Source organism: Pararge aegeria, chromosome 1 (assembly GCF_905163445.1).
Source record: "Pararge aegeria chromosome 1, ilParAegt1.1, whole genome shotgun sequence".
NCBI classification, from domain to species: domain Eukaryota; kingdom Metazoa; phylum Arthropoda; class Insecta; order Lepidoptera; family Nymphalidae; genus Pararge; species Pararge aegeria.
The window spans coordinates 6,381,835-6,398,954 of record NC_053180.1 but is presented as its reverse complement, the minus strand read 5'-3'; the positions used below and the strand labels follow the sequence as shown (position 1 = coordinate 6,398,954).

General features: G+C 34.8%; 1 protein-coding gene across 3 annotated transcripts; it reads left to right on the top strand.

Annotated features, from left to right (window-relative positions):
* The first annotated feature begins 272 nt into the window (after positions 1-272).
* On the top strand, positions 273-16,537 carry LOC120625279 (UDP-glucose 4-epimerase). Of its 3 annotated transcripts, none has more exons than XM_039892315.1 (8): positions 273-291; positions 7,618-7,752; positions 8,541-8,661; positions 9,602-9,715; positions 10,643-10,822; positions 11,979-12,092; positions 13,009-13,180; positions 14,782-16,537. In XM_039892315.1, exons 2-8 carry the CDS (start codon positions 7,625-7,627, stop codon positions 15,015-15,017), a joined length of 1,065 nt encoding a protein of 354 aa, XP_039748249.1. In that variant the 5' UTR covers positions 273-291; positions 7,618-7,624; the 3' UTR covers positions 15,018-16,537. The 3 variants fall into 3 exon arrangements, with proteins under 3 accessions (XP_039748249.1, XP_039748233.1, XP_039748241.1); XM_039892299.1 differs by lacking the exon at positions 273-291 and adding an exon at positions 332-654; XM_039892307.1 differs by lacking the exon at positions 273-291 and adding an exon at positions 2,387-2,439 and having other exon boundaries at positions 14,782-16,536.
* The last annotated feature ends 583 nt before the right edge of the window (positions 16,538-17,120 follow it).

Here is a 17,120-nt window from a genome sequence, read left to right as displayed (position 1 = left end):
GCAATTTGATTTCTAATCGGAAAAAGTGACGATTACTTCTATAGACAAAGTACTCAGCACAACCCTATAGTATTTAACATCAAATTTATTTCGGAGTAGTCACATCAGCGCTTCAAATCAGCACAATTTCTAGTTGTCATTTTGATAAAAACCTGTCTAGCGTAGGTACTATAGAGGTCAGTGGATAATTGACGATGCCGTGAAGCAAAAAAAAGTACTGACGTTCGGCTGTACGGTGATATACCTTTGGCTTTTCTCTACGCGAAAGAATAAAGAAAAAAATTGCGTCAGGTTTTTGAACGTTTCTTTGTTTACATATAGTTTACATTGTGCGTGAGGCTGTCTTGATTATGGAAAATTGTTCACGGTTTTTCTCTGTTTTTCTGTAAAATAATAAGGATTTTTATATTTTTGTGTTCACTAGAATCTATTTGAATATTTACGGTTCATTCTATACTAAATAACTTTACTGTAAAGTGGTTTAATTTATGCTTATTTGCAAATGAAAACAATTTTTTTATTTAGTGTGTTTAATATTTTTGAATTTATGTTACTACGTATAGAATGTACTAAATATAAACACATTGAGAAGCGATTATTAAACACGTGAACACTGGATGAAGTTCTGTTAGTGGATAAACCAATGGGCTTTGAGTAAGTAGGAATATTTTTTATAATCAACATAATCATATTCAGCCTTTTAATATCCTACTTGAGGCACATGACTCGTCTTTCTTAGGTGAGAGGGATTCAGAGCCTATCCTCAGAAGAATCAGGGTCTGTAGGTCTATCCCATAGACCCTGATTCTTCTTATTTGTTCATTAATATAATAAAAAGTTTTAAAACTACAAAACGTACTTGAAAATAATATGCAACAGTTCCCACTTACTCTGGAAGTGCAAACAACCTATTGTTTTTTATTAATGTGCTGTGTTGTCTCACTTTTTTTTCTCTTATACCTGAGTCTAAATTTATTTATTATAGTACATCACAGTGAAAGCTTCTTTAGATCTTCTTCAAACCTTATTGCTATTAGGTCATTGATTTGACTTCTTGTACAATATCTGTTTAGTCCACATGGTGGATATCTTGTTACTTCTAAGTAAGGTATGGATGTATTACTACTCTACTGTTATTAATATTAAAGGAGCTATAGCTGGACCACTTTTGGAGTTTTGTGTGTTTCAGAGGGTCTCTGGATACCTAGTTTAGTTTAGTTTCACAATCACAGTGGGGATATGTGACCAGATTACAGATTTTACATTTCTTTTAGGGCGAGACCACATATTTTGTGTGTTGGTGGTTGAATTATTATATATCACATGTACCTAGTCCTCATGTAATATATAATAATTCAGACCCAATATGTTACTATTAGAAAAGTAATCAATTTATTTGTAATTTTTATACAATACCTATTTTCTATATTCATATATGATTGTTGTATCACTGTTTATCTTTTAGTTCCTCAACAAACAGGAGTTATTATTATTAAGTTAAAACAAGTATGGCAGACTTGCTAGAACAGCAGAATAGTGCACTTTCAGCACCTACTAAAAATTTGATTGAAAATTTGATTAACTTGAAGATGTATTCAAATATTTATTTATATTTGTTCAATATATTAAATTGAATTATTACCCACCGCGTTGCATCGTGAATTCGTGCTATTATTTTCACATAAAATTTTTCATGCGCCATGCTACATAATATACCGCAACACACGTCGCCTCGTCCGCACTTCATTTGCTGTGCTCCGCAGGGTGCTGTCATCGTAGCGTGATGATAAAAAGCCTATAACCTTACTATATCCAATACAAAAAAGATATTCAAATCCGACTGTTGGTTACTGTAACCGAACTGTAAGCGAATATAAAATGACAGGTACAGTCACAGAGCTATTAGCCATTATACTTAGAAATTCTTTACAATCCGCACTGGGACAGTGTGGTGGACTACAGCCTTAATCCCTTCTTATTGTGGGAGGAGACCCGATAGTGGCCTAGTGGGCCGTTAATGGATTGACATGATGATAACGATGATTCTTTAAAAAGAGTTTATCAATAGCATTATCGAAAAATTATCAATAAAACTTAATCCAGTCTTCATTAATTAATCTACTGTTAAGAAATCTACCTTCTAAGTACAAGTACAACACAGTTCTGCAATTAATTAACACGAACGCCTAAGTGCTTTCCAAAAATCAACATTTATAAAAGTGTCACTTAATGTTTGTTCGCCACACTTCAAACGTGGAGTGAAAAATCGATCAATCATGTATTACAAAAGTCGTGCCAGTATCACACATTACAAAACATTATGGCACTCGACGACTTTGATACACGCTGTGATAAAGTAATCTCTTAATAGACGAGTAGGTACATTGTGATAACTCGGCAGTGACCCGGCAGTCATCGGCAGTGACGCGCGCGAATAAAGTCAGTATTCCATATTTCCATTCACAATTTCATCATTTTCATTCCTTTTTTTATTAATCTCGTATCTATTATCGTGATACATCATTTTCACCATCAGCTCACGTAATGCATATTGCCCCTAATTTTTTGTTTGTCACGAGAAATTATCTTGCTACCGAGAATATTATATATATTTTCAGCTATTTCATATATCAAATATTTGTAGGAAACTTAGTCAAATTCTGATTGGTTTTTTCCTACCTATTGCACATTTTTAGAGGATAAATGTATGGTTTTTGAAAACGCGACAGTTATAAGGTCATTCCATGCGCGTCCGTCCATTCAACTCAATTATAGAGCAGAAGAAGAATGTAGGTCATAAACATGATATGTATCACAACATACAAAATAGATTTGATCATGTTGGAAATTTAGAATTTTTTAAAGTAGAGAGAATTGTTCTGAATATAGAGAATAGTTCTTTGCATTAAAACCACCATTCCTTTTCTCTGCTCGTACGTCTCTTCGAAAACAACTGCATTCCCATCATCTGGATTTCAGATTATTACAAGCGCTATTGCAAATTTGTGAAACTGATATGGACTGTTTACACCCTGTAAATGAATTCCCATAAAATCCAGCAACGCTTTGGTTTTCCCTCTGTTGCTACCTTTGTAACCTGATGGTTGCCTTGGTATTTAATCAAAATACATAAATCCGAGCCACATTTCACTCATTTAGATTTCGGGTAAAAATAACTGTGTATTATGTAGGTACAATTCGCTCTTCCTCCGTAGATAAGATTCGAAATGGAGAGTATCACAGGGGAACCAGCTTTTACATTTTATTAGAATTCCGCCGCGGGAACCATTTTTTTTCCCGTGATAAAATATATCCTTTTTAAATTCCGAAACAATCGCAAGCGATTCTGCTGGAGTTTAGTAGAATATAAATTGTTTAAAAACTAATTTATTTATTAAGGAAGCTACATATTTCTTAAATACAACCTGTATTATATATCTATATTCGTAAAACACCACTAAAATTGGATAAGCTGGGTCTTTATTGCTAACTACATACAACCGTAGGTTAATTCGTACTACACAGAACAGTAGTGCCGTAGTAAAAAACGAACCTATAAAAATTATTTACTACATATTGAATCAATTATTGCATCGCTATATATTATAACAGCCCATCATAAAGTTAACATTAATATAGGTGTTGTAATTTTACATGTGAGCTATAGATATTTAACAAATAATCTTATAGATTTTATGTCAAACAATAAAATTATTATCTACAGTTTAGTTTTAGTGTTATTGTGCCACACTAAAACTAAATCATGGAAAACAATATGTGTTAGAAAATCCTACTAATATTATAAATGCGAAAGTTTGTATAGATGGATGGATGTTTGTTACTCTTTCAAGCAAAAACTACAGAACCAATTTGATTGATTTGATTTAGATTATACCCTGGATTAACATAGCATGCTTTTTATCCCACGAAAATGTACTGTTCCCGCAGTATTCATGAAAAACCAAAAACCGCGAACGAAGCCGCGGGCAACAGCTGTTTTATTATAAACCCCTAGATAGAAAATAAGAATCGGATATGTTTATGCTTGTCTCACCTTTTGACCGCTTTATTTGGCCATTCTCTATTATCAGTGTAAGTTTTAAGAATTATTAACGCTGCCTTTATTTCGTTATTTTATGATTTATAAGACATAGTTAAAGCAGACATGTAATCACAATAGAAAATACACACATATAATTAAACATATTAAAACAACATAGCAGGCTGTAGCTATAAAACCAACAATATAAGTCTAACGCCATGAAATTGCATTGAATGTGCGTCGCATAGAAATCTAGAAACATAGACAAATTTCAACGTTACTGCGTTTGTAATAGAATTCAAATTCAGAAGTTAAGCATTTTTCTGTATTTATGTTTACACATATGAAACGGACGTTACCTGTGTTTTGCTGAAACCGTAGTTATGTTTTACAGTTTAGTCAGAAATTACTACCTATTCTCTTAGAATAGACTACCGTTCGCTGATTACTGCTAACTTCACCCGCCTAAAACTTTGAAAAGTACATTTTCCCATACAAACATTCATATGATTTTTTTACACAATAAACCCCGACCCACCGCGTCGCATTGCCCGCTCTCTCTTCGTTTAAGTTTCCGCCTTCATCCCGACTTTATATTATATCAGTTCCTTATGGTCCTAGCTACATGTAAAAAGCCTTTAACATTCCTTAAGAATTAAAATCCTATTGGGATAATTAGATTTCCATAATAACTTGAGATCTCATTCACAAAAGGTCCGGTTATTGGCATTTGTAGTTCATGGATCATAATAAAAATATGACTTCTTCATCCACATCATCACCATCACCAGCTTCATCATCATCACCATCACCAGCATCAGTGAAAAATGGTTTAGGCCGTAGTCTGCCACCTTGAATAAATAATAATACCATCTAGCCAAGTAAGCGTAGCTTGTGTTGTGGGTACTAAAACGACTGATGAAGATTTTAATGAATAATATACATACATACTTATAATATACAGATAACACCCAGACACTAAGGGACACTCATGTTTATCTCACAAACATTTTCCAGTTGCGGGAATCGAACCCACAGCCTTGGACTCAGAGAGCAGGGTCACTGCCCACTGCGTCAATTGGGCGTCAAATTTGAATAAATTGGTAAATTACTTTATGGAGAACTCTCAGGCATGCATTCAGCCTCGCGATGTTTTTTCTTCACCGTTATAGCATCTGATATTTGATTTTTATGAATGTTAAAATATATAATGTAAATTGTTTATGTTGGAAAAGAGCAACTGCTGAGTTTCTTGCCGGCTTCTTCTCGGTAGAATCTGACTTCCGAACCGGTGGTAGAGCCACTACACACATACAGACTTTACGTTTCAAAAGTGCTTATATTAGGCCTACTTGAAATAAATGAATTTTGAATTTAAAACACACATAACTTAATAAGTTCGAGGCTCGAACTCGGACCCTGATAGTAAAGCCGAATGCATACCCACTAGGCTATCACCACTTACTTACAAATTACGTAATAAGCACACACATTCATGAACAAACACATGCATATAACTAAAAGTGCACTTAGAACAAATAGGTCACTGTTACGTAGCATATGCTTTATGAATGTAAACAATTTATAGCATTTATACAATTGTAGCGGTGAGAGCTCAGTGGGACTTCAGCTTCGCTTTCGAAGGCCAGAGTTTGATTCCCGCACGCACCTCTAATATTTCTAAGTTATGTGCGTTTTAAGCAAATTCAAATTAAAAATTCATTTATTTCAAGTAGGCCTAATATAAGCCCTCATGAAACGTCAAGTATGTCTGTTTGTAGTGACTCTACCACCGGTTCGGAAGACAGATTCTACCGAGAAGAAGCTGACAAGAAACTCAGGAGTTGCTCTTTTCCAACATCATTTTACAATTTAACAAACATTGTTCTATCTAGTGTGAGATAAAAGCGCAGCTGTTTGCTTCCAGGAAACCTTGTCATTAAGAAATTCATCATAGTATAGTAACCTCGATGTATTAAATGTGTTTTTATACATTCTTTAAACTTATGTAATGGCCAATAAAAATATCACTTGCCTCAACTGTAAAGAAAAACATCGTGAGAAAACCAGCATGTCCGATAGTTCTCTAAAGTGTTCGCAAAGGCGAGGAAAGTCCACCAATCCGCACTGGGCATGCTTGGTGGACTACGTCTCACCCTTCTCATTGTGAGAGGGGACCCGTGCCTTGTAGTAGGCCGGTAATGGTTGAGATATTTGGTCCGATGATGATGATGATGATGTTGATACAATTGTATGGCTATGAAATGTATGAGAAGAATGTGTAACAGTGATAGCCTTGTGGTTACGATGTAAACAACTCTCTCGCTAAAGTAGTACAATGGTTAGAAGCTTATAATTTGGTTTTAAATGGAATTCAAACTAAGTGCATAAAATTTACATAACCAAATGTTAAACATGTAAAAACCACTATACTACTTAATAATGAGGAATTGAATCCGGTGGATACAACAGTATTACTAGGAATAACGTTAGATGCTAAACTTCAATGGGGCCCTCATGTAAATATTTTATCGAACAGGCTTAGTTTTGCTGCCTATGCAGTACAGAAGATACGCCACCTGACAGACATAGAAACAGCTAGGCTAGTCTATTTTAGTTACTTTCACAGCATTATGTCATATGGAATTTTGTTATGGGGTAATGCTGCTGATATTGACATTATTTTCGTTCTGCAGAAGAAGGCTGCTCGTGCGATCTATAAAATGGGTCCGAGAGAGTCATTGAGAGATAAATTTAAAGATGTTAAAATAATGACAGTCTACAGCCAATACATATTTGAAAATTTAATGTATGTTCACAAAAATATATCAAAATTTAAAAGAAAATGTGACTGCAATAATATTTTGAACGTTAGAAGCAAAAATAAACTTGCAGTGCAGTACACTAGACACAAAATAAGAAATTCATTTAAAGGAAATTGTATACAATTTTACAATAAATTACCGGTTGATATCTTGGGTATATCTTGGTAGTATAAAGTAATTACGTAAACGATAAAAAAGCTTGGGTGTGAACAATTGATCTAACCAGGTTGCTTCTTAAATATTTTCTAATGACAATGTGAGATGGTGATAACAAAAAGAACACCCGGCTAAGTTTGTTGTGGGCTTCTTCTTAGACAAGGGCGCGTTTGGAACCCTCGTAGCTTTAATTTTAAGTTTACGATTGTAGTTATCGCCATCCCTACTCACTGCTATGTACACATTTTGTATAAAATCAACGCATCAAAAGTGCCATCTATGTGCCTATTTGAATAAAGAAATATTTGACTTTGACTTTGTTAAGAATACAGCCTCGCTTTCGAGGGGACCGAGTTCGATCCCAGGCACCTCTTACTTTTCGGAGTTATGTGAATTATGTATAACTCTCCTCATTCTGAGTGGAGAGTTATAAGTATTTTTCTTTTGACGAACGTACGACTAAAATAAATCATTACGTTATTAGCAGTAAAGCATGTCATTAAATAAATTAAGCCGTGCATTGCAATAGGTTGATAAGGAAGATTATTATATCAAGAGTTTTTTAATGAAATGTCTTTTTTTGTGTTATTCTAGAACAATCATGGCACCGGCGATATTAGTGACGGGCGGCGCCGGATATGTCGGCTCACACACGGTCATGGCACTGCTGGAGCGACCGGAGAACGACCACGAGATTGTTGTGATCGACAATCTAGTCAACGCTTTCAGGTAACTAAAGTGCGACCAATGTTTCCGCTGACCAAATGTAAGCAAACAAATGACAGGTCGTCCGCTTAGTGAAGGGGTAAACCACAGTTTAGTGTTCTGTTCTGTTTCGGTTCTGTTTCTGCCCTGTTTCTGTTCTGTAATTCTTTTGTAAAAATTCAGCTTTTATGTTGGACTCGTACCGTCTAGAACCTCACGGTGCACGTTGTTCCAATTTGCAAACAACCGCAATATACTAAAATATAAAAATAACCCTTAATGTTGTTTATCCCTTCACTAGGTGAACGACCTGTCATTTGTTTATTTACATTCGGTCGGCGGATACATTGGCCAAACTTTGCGCTTTACGCTAAACTAAATGGCAGTACGCTTAGCTACTTGGTACGCTTGCACTGTTCTGTAAATTTAGTACAGCCACGGTGCTTCGCGACGCAAACAAGCGGCCTAACCCGCCGCATTAGATTTTTTTAAATATAAATAGAAGGAAAAAGAGCAAGTGGGTCACCTGAGTGCCTAGTGTGAGATTTTCTACCAACTTTTACTCATTCGATCGCGTAAAAGTTAACTAGGATTTATATGGAATTGGTGTGCTGAGTGCGAGATTTTTCATGCGAGATAAAGAATCTCACACTCATCACACGAAAGAGCGCCATCTAGTGAAAAACATATTTCCTAGTATAAGGAAATAAATGGAAAACTTCTACAGGAAAGGTTTTAATAAGGAACAAATTTATTTTCTTTTATGCGTATTGTAATTTCGTTTCCATAATACATGCGTTATGAAATTACAGAGCTGTTGGTGAAAAAAAACCGGAGCCGTTAAAGAGGATAGAAGAAATGACAGGCAGAAATATTCACTTTTATGACGTCGATATAAGAGATCAAGATGGACTCAATAGGATTTTCGAAAATGTAAGTTTTATTTTAATTAATGATTTAAGATTTTTCGACGTTCTGCTTTAACAATGCATTGTAAAAAAATGCGCCAAAGTGGGGTTGATGGTAAGTGGAAAACCATCGCCTACTAACAGCGTTCTTGCGACGTCTAGCTTACCACTTTTCGGAGAGTTGTTTGAGAGTAGTTTGTGAGTAGGAGAGTTATGAAACTTACTACACTGTTAAAGAATATTTAAATGACAATTTTATCTTAAATAAGACTTGAAATCTCTGACTATTATTGATATTTCATTTCATTTTTATTTTTGCTTTTTTTTTTTTTACTCGAATGAGTTTGAATCTAATTCAATAGAATTAGAAATGATTTGCCAGTAGATTGTAGGAATGTATTTCAATTTGTAAAACAACTTGTTATAACCCACAATTCTAGCAAATTATTATATTACTATACTACTTACTATTAAAAACGTAGCGTAGGTGTTAAGCGCAGTGGCGTGCACAGAGTCTTCGACCAGGGTATGCACAAAGCAGGAACTTGGCAAAAATTCCCCTCAAATACGAATTATAAAAAATATTTTGGGTAGGCAGTGCTCACGTGCATGTATGAAGTGCACGCCACTGGTTAAGCGGCACGTGTCTGTAATTACACCGACAACCACGCCCTTTAGAAAAGAACACAGAATTCGACGCAAAGGCCTGGAATGCCTTCCCATCTTCCGTATTCCCCGATACCTATAATCTGGGTACCTTCAAATCAAGAGTGAATAGGCATCTTCTAGGCAAGCGCGCTTCATCTTTGGCTGCATCATCACTCACCATCAGGTGTGATTGCAGTCAAGCACTTGACTATATATTGAAAAAAAAAAAAAAAATTGCAACAAAGATGCTTAGCGGCAGATAAGCAAATGTACTTTACCGATGACATGAATACCAGACCGTTTTTTTTTATTTTCAGCATAGCATACAGTGCGTTATCCATTTCGCGGCGCTCAAAGCGGTTGGGGAATCTGTACAGAAACCGCTAGAATACTACCAGGCCAATATAGCCGGCACCTGTACTCTTTTTGAGGTGAGATTCATATACGACCTTAGAAGAAGTTATACTTCTCTTAGCGCGTTAGGGGAAAAATGATGAGAGTAAATTTTTACGATGCGCGCGCACACCGAACCAAAAAACCGACACCCTGAAGTTAGCTACAAATGTTGTATGGTAGAGTAAAATAGTTTTTCAAAAAAAGTTACCAGCTAAGTAAAAGTAAGGAAATATGTTTGTATGTTTGCGTGAAAACTGACAACTGTATTTACGATATGTATTTATTTGTAATACTTATATAAACTTTGTTTAACTAGATAATGCGTTATAATAAAACTTTCATTGTATTAAATACCTTTTCCCATTGTTAATGTACGTGAACATAGAATAAAAAATAAGGCGAAAGATAAAAAAATTGAAAAGATTTTTATTCTGTCACGCCAAAGAAGTATAACTTCTAACGCGTGTACATAATAAAAATCTTACATACATTGTGTATCTGTACTTTAGTAATAATTCATAATGTATTTGCACTTAGTGCTCAAAATAACGAACTCTGAAAAACTGTCAAATGTCTCCAGCAGATGTCACTTATCATAGGTCACATGTTTTGAAACCATTGTACATATGACGCCATGTTACAAAAAATGTGGTGAACGTCGTGAACACATTGATAAAAATATATTAAGAAAATGTAATTAATTTTAAGACATTTCTTAAGACATTAGAACCGGTTATAACCGATTTGGTTTAAAAAAAAAAAATCAAAATTCATTTATTTCAAGTAGGCCTAATTTATAAGCACTTTTGAAACGTCAAGTCAGTCTGTTTGTAGTGACTCTACCACCGGTTCGGAAGGCAGATTCCACTGAGAAGAGCCGGCAAGAAACTCAGTTCAGAAGAAGTTGCCCGGGTCACCCTCTACTGGTATATGTTAACATTCAATCATATTCTCTTTTTAAGATGATGCGCACACACGGCGTATTCAAGCTGGTATACAGTTCGTCTTGCACCGTGTATGGCGAACCTGAGAAGTTGCCCTTAGACGAAGGTCACCCAACCGGACAAGGAATAGCGAGCCCTTACGGACGCTCCAAGTTCTTCTGTGAAGAAATTATGAAGGACTTGTGTCGAAGCGATCAGGTGCGTGGTTTATCTGTCAGGGGTTGCCAACCTTTTTAAGCCGGCGGCGTTCTTATAAGTTAAGAAATCTGTCACGGCGCTCGCGCCCTAAACTATAAAGTTTAAATAGATAGGTGCTGTAATATGAAAATTAAGCTTAATTTGCTCGAAAAGTATACCAAATTTATTGCTAATTTCATGATATATCATAGATTTCCACAAAGTAACGCCTGCTTCTATCCGGTAGATAGGTACTGGTTAGTTAGACAGATAGGCGCAAAAAATAAAACATCCTCATTATGAAACTTATAAAACCATTATAAATAATAAATTTTAACAAATAAATATGAAACAAAACTACACCAACAATGAGATGGCTGATCTAGCTGCACAGAGACCATCAAAAAAATATTTTTCTTGTTTTTTTACGTACAGCACTTCTGTACTTTCTGCGGCGCCCAGTTTGGGAAGCCCTGTGTTAGATTATATAATACATCCATTATATCTAATTACTTTATACTTTTTTATTTATTTCAAATATTTTAATTTGGTTTGGTTACAACCCTACCGACAAAGACGTCCCGCTAAGCAATCGGGCGAGTCGACGCGATTGGTCGGGGTATATTAACTTAACTTCATGTTGGGAACCGCTATAGCTAATTTCCTAAAAAAGAGTAGTTACGTATATAATAAATAATAGTGGGTAGAAATAATATAACATTTTATTAATCAAGAAAGCGGTGATAGCCAATTGGTTAGGACTTCGGCTTCACTTTCGGGGGCCCGAGTTCGAATCCCAGCACGCACCACTATCTTTTATAAGTTATTTGCGTTTTAAGCTAACAAAAATATCACTTGCTTCAATGGTGTATGTGTTCACGAATGTGGTTATCACCATCATCTCACTACCGTGTAATTCTTATGTACGCAACAAAAGTGCCACCTATGGGCCTACTTGAATAAAGATATTTTTTACTTTGACTTTGGTGAAGGAAAACATCGTAAGGAAACCGCATGCCTAAGAGTTCCCTATAATGTTCTCAAAGGCGTGTGGTGTCCATCAATCCGCACTTTGGTAGCGTGGTGGACTAAGGCCTAAACCCTTCTCATTGCTGGAGACCCATGCCCCGTAGTGGTTTGGTAATGGGTTGATATGATGATGACGATGATATTACAGAAATGGATGGTGATATCGCTCCGATACTTTAACCCAGTCGGGGCTCATCGCAGTGGACGCATTGGGGAGGATCCGTCCGGCCTGCCGAATAACCTCATGCCGTTTATATCGCAGGTGTGTATACCTACGGTGTCTTTTTATTTTATGAAGTTTACATATGTCACACATTCTACCAAAAAGTTTAAACAAATAAGTGAACGTGCGAAGCATTTTTTTAAAAGTAAGCTGGTAAATGCGTGAAGAAAGCTTTAAGAAAAGTGTGATCGAGCAAGGCGAATGGAAATTGATAGGGATATATAAGTTAGCAGAGATAGAAAGCGAGATAATTGCGTTTCGCATATTACAATATTTTTTATACATATATAACATGTAGATGGAAAAAAAAAAGTTTTACTTATCCAATCTGGTTTCTCCAATAATATTGAGCAAATTTTCACAAAATACGAGCACAATAAAACTAATAATAAAAACTTCCCAGTGAAAGAAAAATGATTAAAATCGGTTAAGGAATGGCGGTGTTATGGAGTAAAATCGACAAAAACTTTTATGGTCTATCCCGAACGAACGTTATTGTTTTTCGGGATGAAAAGTATTTACTACTATATTATATTATTATATTACTATATTATATTATTTACTATATTATTTTATTTAGTACTATTTTAACAATAATTTCAAAAATTGCATTTTTACGTTCTATTATTTATATATGACGTCTCTAAGTTATTTTGTTTGGAAAAAAATTGACTGTACAGACAGCTAGTCTACGATTTTAATATAGGAATATTAGGTGCCCTTCACGGAATCAATTACCAAAATCAATTAATAGAAAAATACGAATTATTATTTTCTATATGCTGTGTATGTGTACAAGATCTTTGAAGTTTGGTGAAGATCTGATAAATTCTTCAAAGATGAAAGAACTTTTAACAGAAAATTACTCAAGTGCAGATAGTTTACTTAATAAAAAGTAAAGTTTTTCTGTAATGTACCTAAGTCCAATAAAAGTGGTCATACAATTTTTTTATAGGTAGCGGTAGGTCGTCTAAAGGAACTGATGGTGTTCGGCAATGACTACCCCACAGTGGACGGCACTGGAGTGAGGGACTACATTCACGTGCAGGACCTGGCTGAAGGTCACGTTAAAGCCATCAGACTTTTCCAACAGCCGGGCTTCAGTGGTTTCCATGCCGTTAACTTAGGTAAGACCTTGACTTGCGTTTGTTTGCGAAACATTCCAGCGACCCAGTCTCCAAGCGAAGAGTTTTAGTCGGTAAGAGTCCAACAGTAACATTGCTACGGTGCGGTTGTTACTATGAAGAGTTCCCCACGAAATAAAAAAAGGTAAATTCTTTATTTAAAATTACCTAAAATTTCCCGCAGGATGCTGATTATACGTCGTATACGCTTAATACGTCCGATACACAGCTACTGGGGTATTTCCCGCAGACTGTAGGCAGGAGTAAAGTAGGTTGTATATATGAATACGTAATCGATAAAAAATATTTGGTATCAATTATTGCTCTAACCAGGTTGCTCTTCTAATAATTTAAAATGACAATGTGAGATGGTGTTAACAAAAAAAAACACCCGGCTAAGTTCGTTGTGGGTTTCATCTTAGACCTGGACGCGTTTGGGACCCTCGTAGCTTTAGTTTTAAGTTTACGCCATGATCTCACTACCGTGTAATTCTCATGTAATGTACGCATCAAAAGTGCCACCCATGGGCCGGGCCTACTTGAATAAACTTTTGTTTAACGTCAGTGGTGCGTTCACCACTGACGTTAAACAAAAATTTTGTGATTGCGGCCTAATGCGACATTGTTTCATTAGTCCATCAATACACCGCTGTAAGACTACTTATATCTGGTACAGTTTCTTGTAGAGAATAGTTTGAGTGCCGTTTGCCGATGGCAGATCCAGAGCCGGAATAACTACGTAGCAAGAGTAGCAATTTCTACGGGCCCCGTGTATTTAAACCTTAAATTTTTTTAGAGGGTTACATACGTACATAGATCAAGGGTTCTTTAAAATAATTTGCTACGGGCCCCACGCTTGCTTAATGCACTGCACGGCACTGGGCAGATCAGAATACAGTTGTTAAGGGAATATAGCGAAGACCGCGGAGAGCGGGCGGCAAAATTATCTGTGCTACTATACCATGTACTGCGATAACCAAACCGTCTGACCAGCGTGGTTAATTATGGGCAAAATCTCCCTTTGGGAAAGGCCTTTAAACCGGCAGTGGACGGCTATAAGCTTAAAACATTGATAATAAAAGAAATTTAATACTATTTAAAAAAAAAAAAAACGTGTCTGTACGTTAGAAGTTATACTTCTTTAGCGTAGCAAGATAAAAATCTTTCCAAAAATTTTATCTTCTGCTTTATTATACGTTTGTAGTAAAAACGATACCAACAACAAAAAAAAGGTATTTAATGCATTGAAAGTTTTATTACAACGCCTATTACTATCTATTTATATCATTATCGGATAAGGAAGTTTCACTCAACATTAAAATTTGAGATTTTTGTACAAATGAATCAATTAAATAATCGGAATGAGCCTGCAGACTTTGACAATTGAAAGTGTACACTGTCAAACCTTTATTTTGGAAAACTAAAATGTTGACGCGTCTTGACGCGTCTTAACAAACGTCTTAATAACTGTTGCAGCTAACTCTTCTGCAACGCTAATCAAATCTTCGTATCTTTAACTGTAATGTCAGACCAATTTTTAAGAATTATTTTATCTGCTTTTGAAATAGATTATAAAAAGTATAATATAAATATAATTACTCCAGGTACAGGCACCGGTTACTCCGTGCTCCAAATGGTAAAAGCGTTCGAAAAAGCAAGTGGGCGCAACATTCCATACAAAATAGTAGGCCGTCGGGCTGGCGATATTGCGGCAAACTACGCAGATGTCTCACTCTCACACCGGCTGTTAGGCTGGCGTGCGACAAGGACGCTGGACGACATGTGCCAAGACACGTGGCGATGGCAAAGCGCTAACCCAGAGGGATTCCAGAAAAGTTAATGACTGAGAATGGGCAATTTTTATAATAAATTATCAATGGTTATATAAATAAAATTTGTTGCGTCTTTCAAGCAGCATTAACTCGACGAACGTGTATAAACACTCGAATTATGCGAAAACACTTTGCATACCGGTTATAAATATTGCATTTTGCTAATATTATTCAAAAATTTTTGCATTATGAACAAAAATAATAAAGCCTACTGTTAAAAACCATAACTTTATATAATTAGGTCCGGAAATACAAATTGGCTGCAATACTTTAAACAATCATTTTCTTTATTTAGCCATTTTTAATCGTTTATTTTGTGTTTTGACTGAGGTTGCTAGTTTTTCCCACTCTAAAAGGGTTATAAAAACCGATAACTGGCAACACCGACTGTTGCTGCGAGTGCATAATTTTTTTTTACCAAATAATCCTTTACAAAATTCTAGTATAAAATAGATATATTCACAAAATAGTTGCTAAAAATAAATTGTTAACCCCACTAGATTTAATATTTATACATATTTGTTCCTTAAAAAGTAATGTACAAATTTTGCATTTGACTATATTTAAAAATTCTAATTATTTAATTCAGTTTTGACAGAAGTGACTGACAAAAAATTGAAGCAAAAACATACATGACCTTACTTTAAAATGTAATTAAATGTATTTTTTTCTCTTTTATGAATATGGCTTTATTCTGAATAGTTATAGACATTTTAATAATTGCCTGTGATAATTCCTTATGTAATTTGATTTATTTTATAATATCCAGTGTTTTCATAAATAAATAATTATTTATGAGTAAGGTCGACATTGTTAACGTTTCGGATAATTTATTTTTATAAATTGCATTGAAACCAGTCATTCAACGTTCCTATTATCTGTTGCCATATTTTTATTATATTTTATAAGATTTTTTTTCTATATACAACCAAAGCAATTTCCAAAAAGTAATGTAGTATCACCCAGTGATTAGATTTCTTAGGCATTCGCCGTTTTAAGGTAAATAAGTGGTTATTCGGCTTTTTTATTAGTTTATGGTCGTTGGACGACCAAATCCTGATTCTCTACAAATTAAACTCAAAGCAAATAATTTAATTAAACTTCAGAGAAATTAAATGCTGTCTTCTCTTTGAGAATTCCACATCAGTGGGTAAGTAGTTCCAGATAAGTTTGTTGTACTTTATTAGTGAATCAGGACACACTTTGCTAATTATGTAAATCGTCTATTAGATTAGATTGGTTATTTTACAAAAATAAAATTAGGTATATTCTATAGGAGTGTCTCAGAGACAGCAGATGTTACTTAATTTCATTTCCATTGATATATTTAAGAAAATTTTATATTTAATATAAATAATAATTAATTGTTCTATTTATTATTTCAATAAGTACTTTATATTTTGCATCATTTAAACGGCTATATACTGTAGCCAGTCTTAAGTTTATATATATTCGTGCAATGTTACCATTCCAAAAAATGCATTTTATTACCAAAAAAATCCAAAATATGTTTTTTATTTTAGGTAAATTATTTTCCTTATATGTGGTGCTATTTATTATTATTTTAATAAAAACAAATCGAATATATATTTATAAGTTAAATTTTTACGGTGATAGAAATAAACATCGTTTATTTATGACAGGAACTGTTTTATTTCGTAAACTGTTGTTTCCATGTTAAATCTCAATTATTAAATAAGATTTCTTCACTTTCATATAGTTGACTGTTTCTAATGAAGGTCAGAGTATTGATATTCTGTAATGTTAAAGGAAAATTGAATTTTAACCTAGTTTTAAAGCTGTGTTCACCTTTCTACTGAAAGCTCTCATGGTAAAATTATAAATAGGAAACAGATTTTAAGAGCAGCATAGGTAAATTTTCTTTGACGTTACCAGTTTTTACGATTAAAAGCTTTATCATCATCTCTTGATGTCATATCAAAGATTGAAGGTTATATCCTTAACTCCAATCCAACCAGCGCGCGAGGCTTACCTACACTTCGGGTTGATATACACACTGCGGCACTTGTAGGACGCGTTCCTTATCTGTCCATGAAGCGTTGCTCAGTTTATATGCTATGGTTTTTTACTAACTGTCCACCACCTGAAGC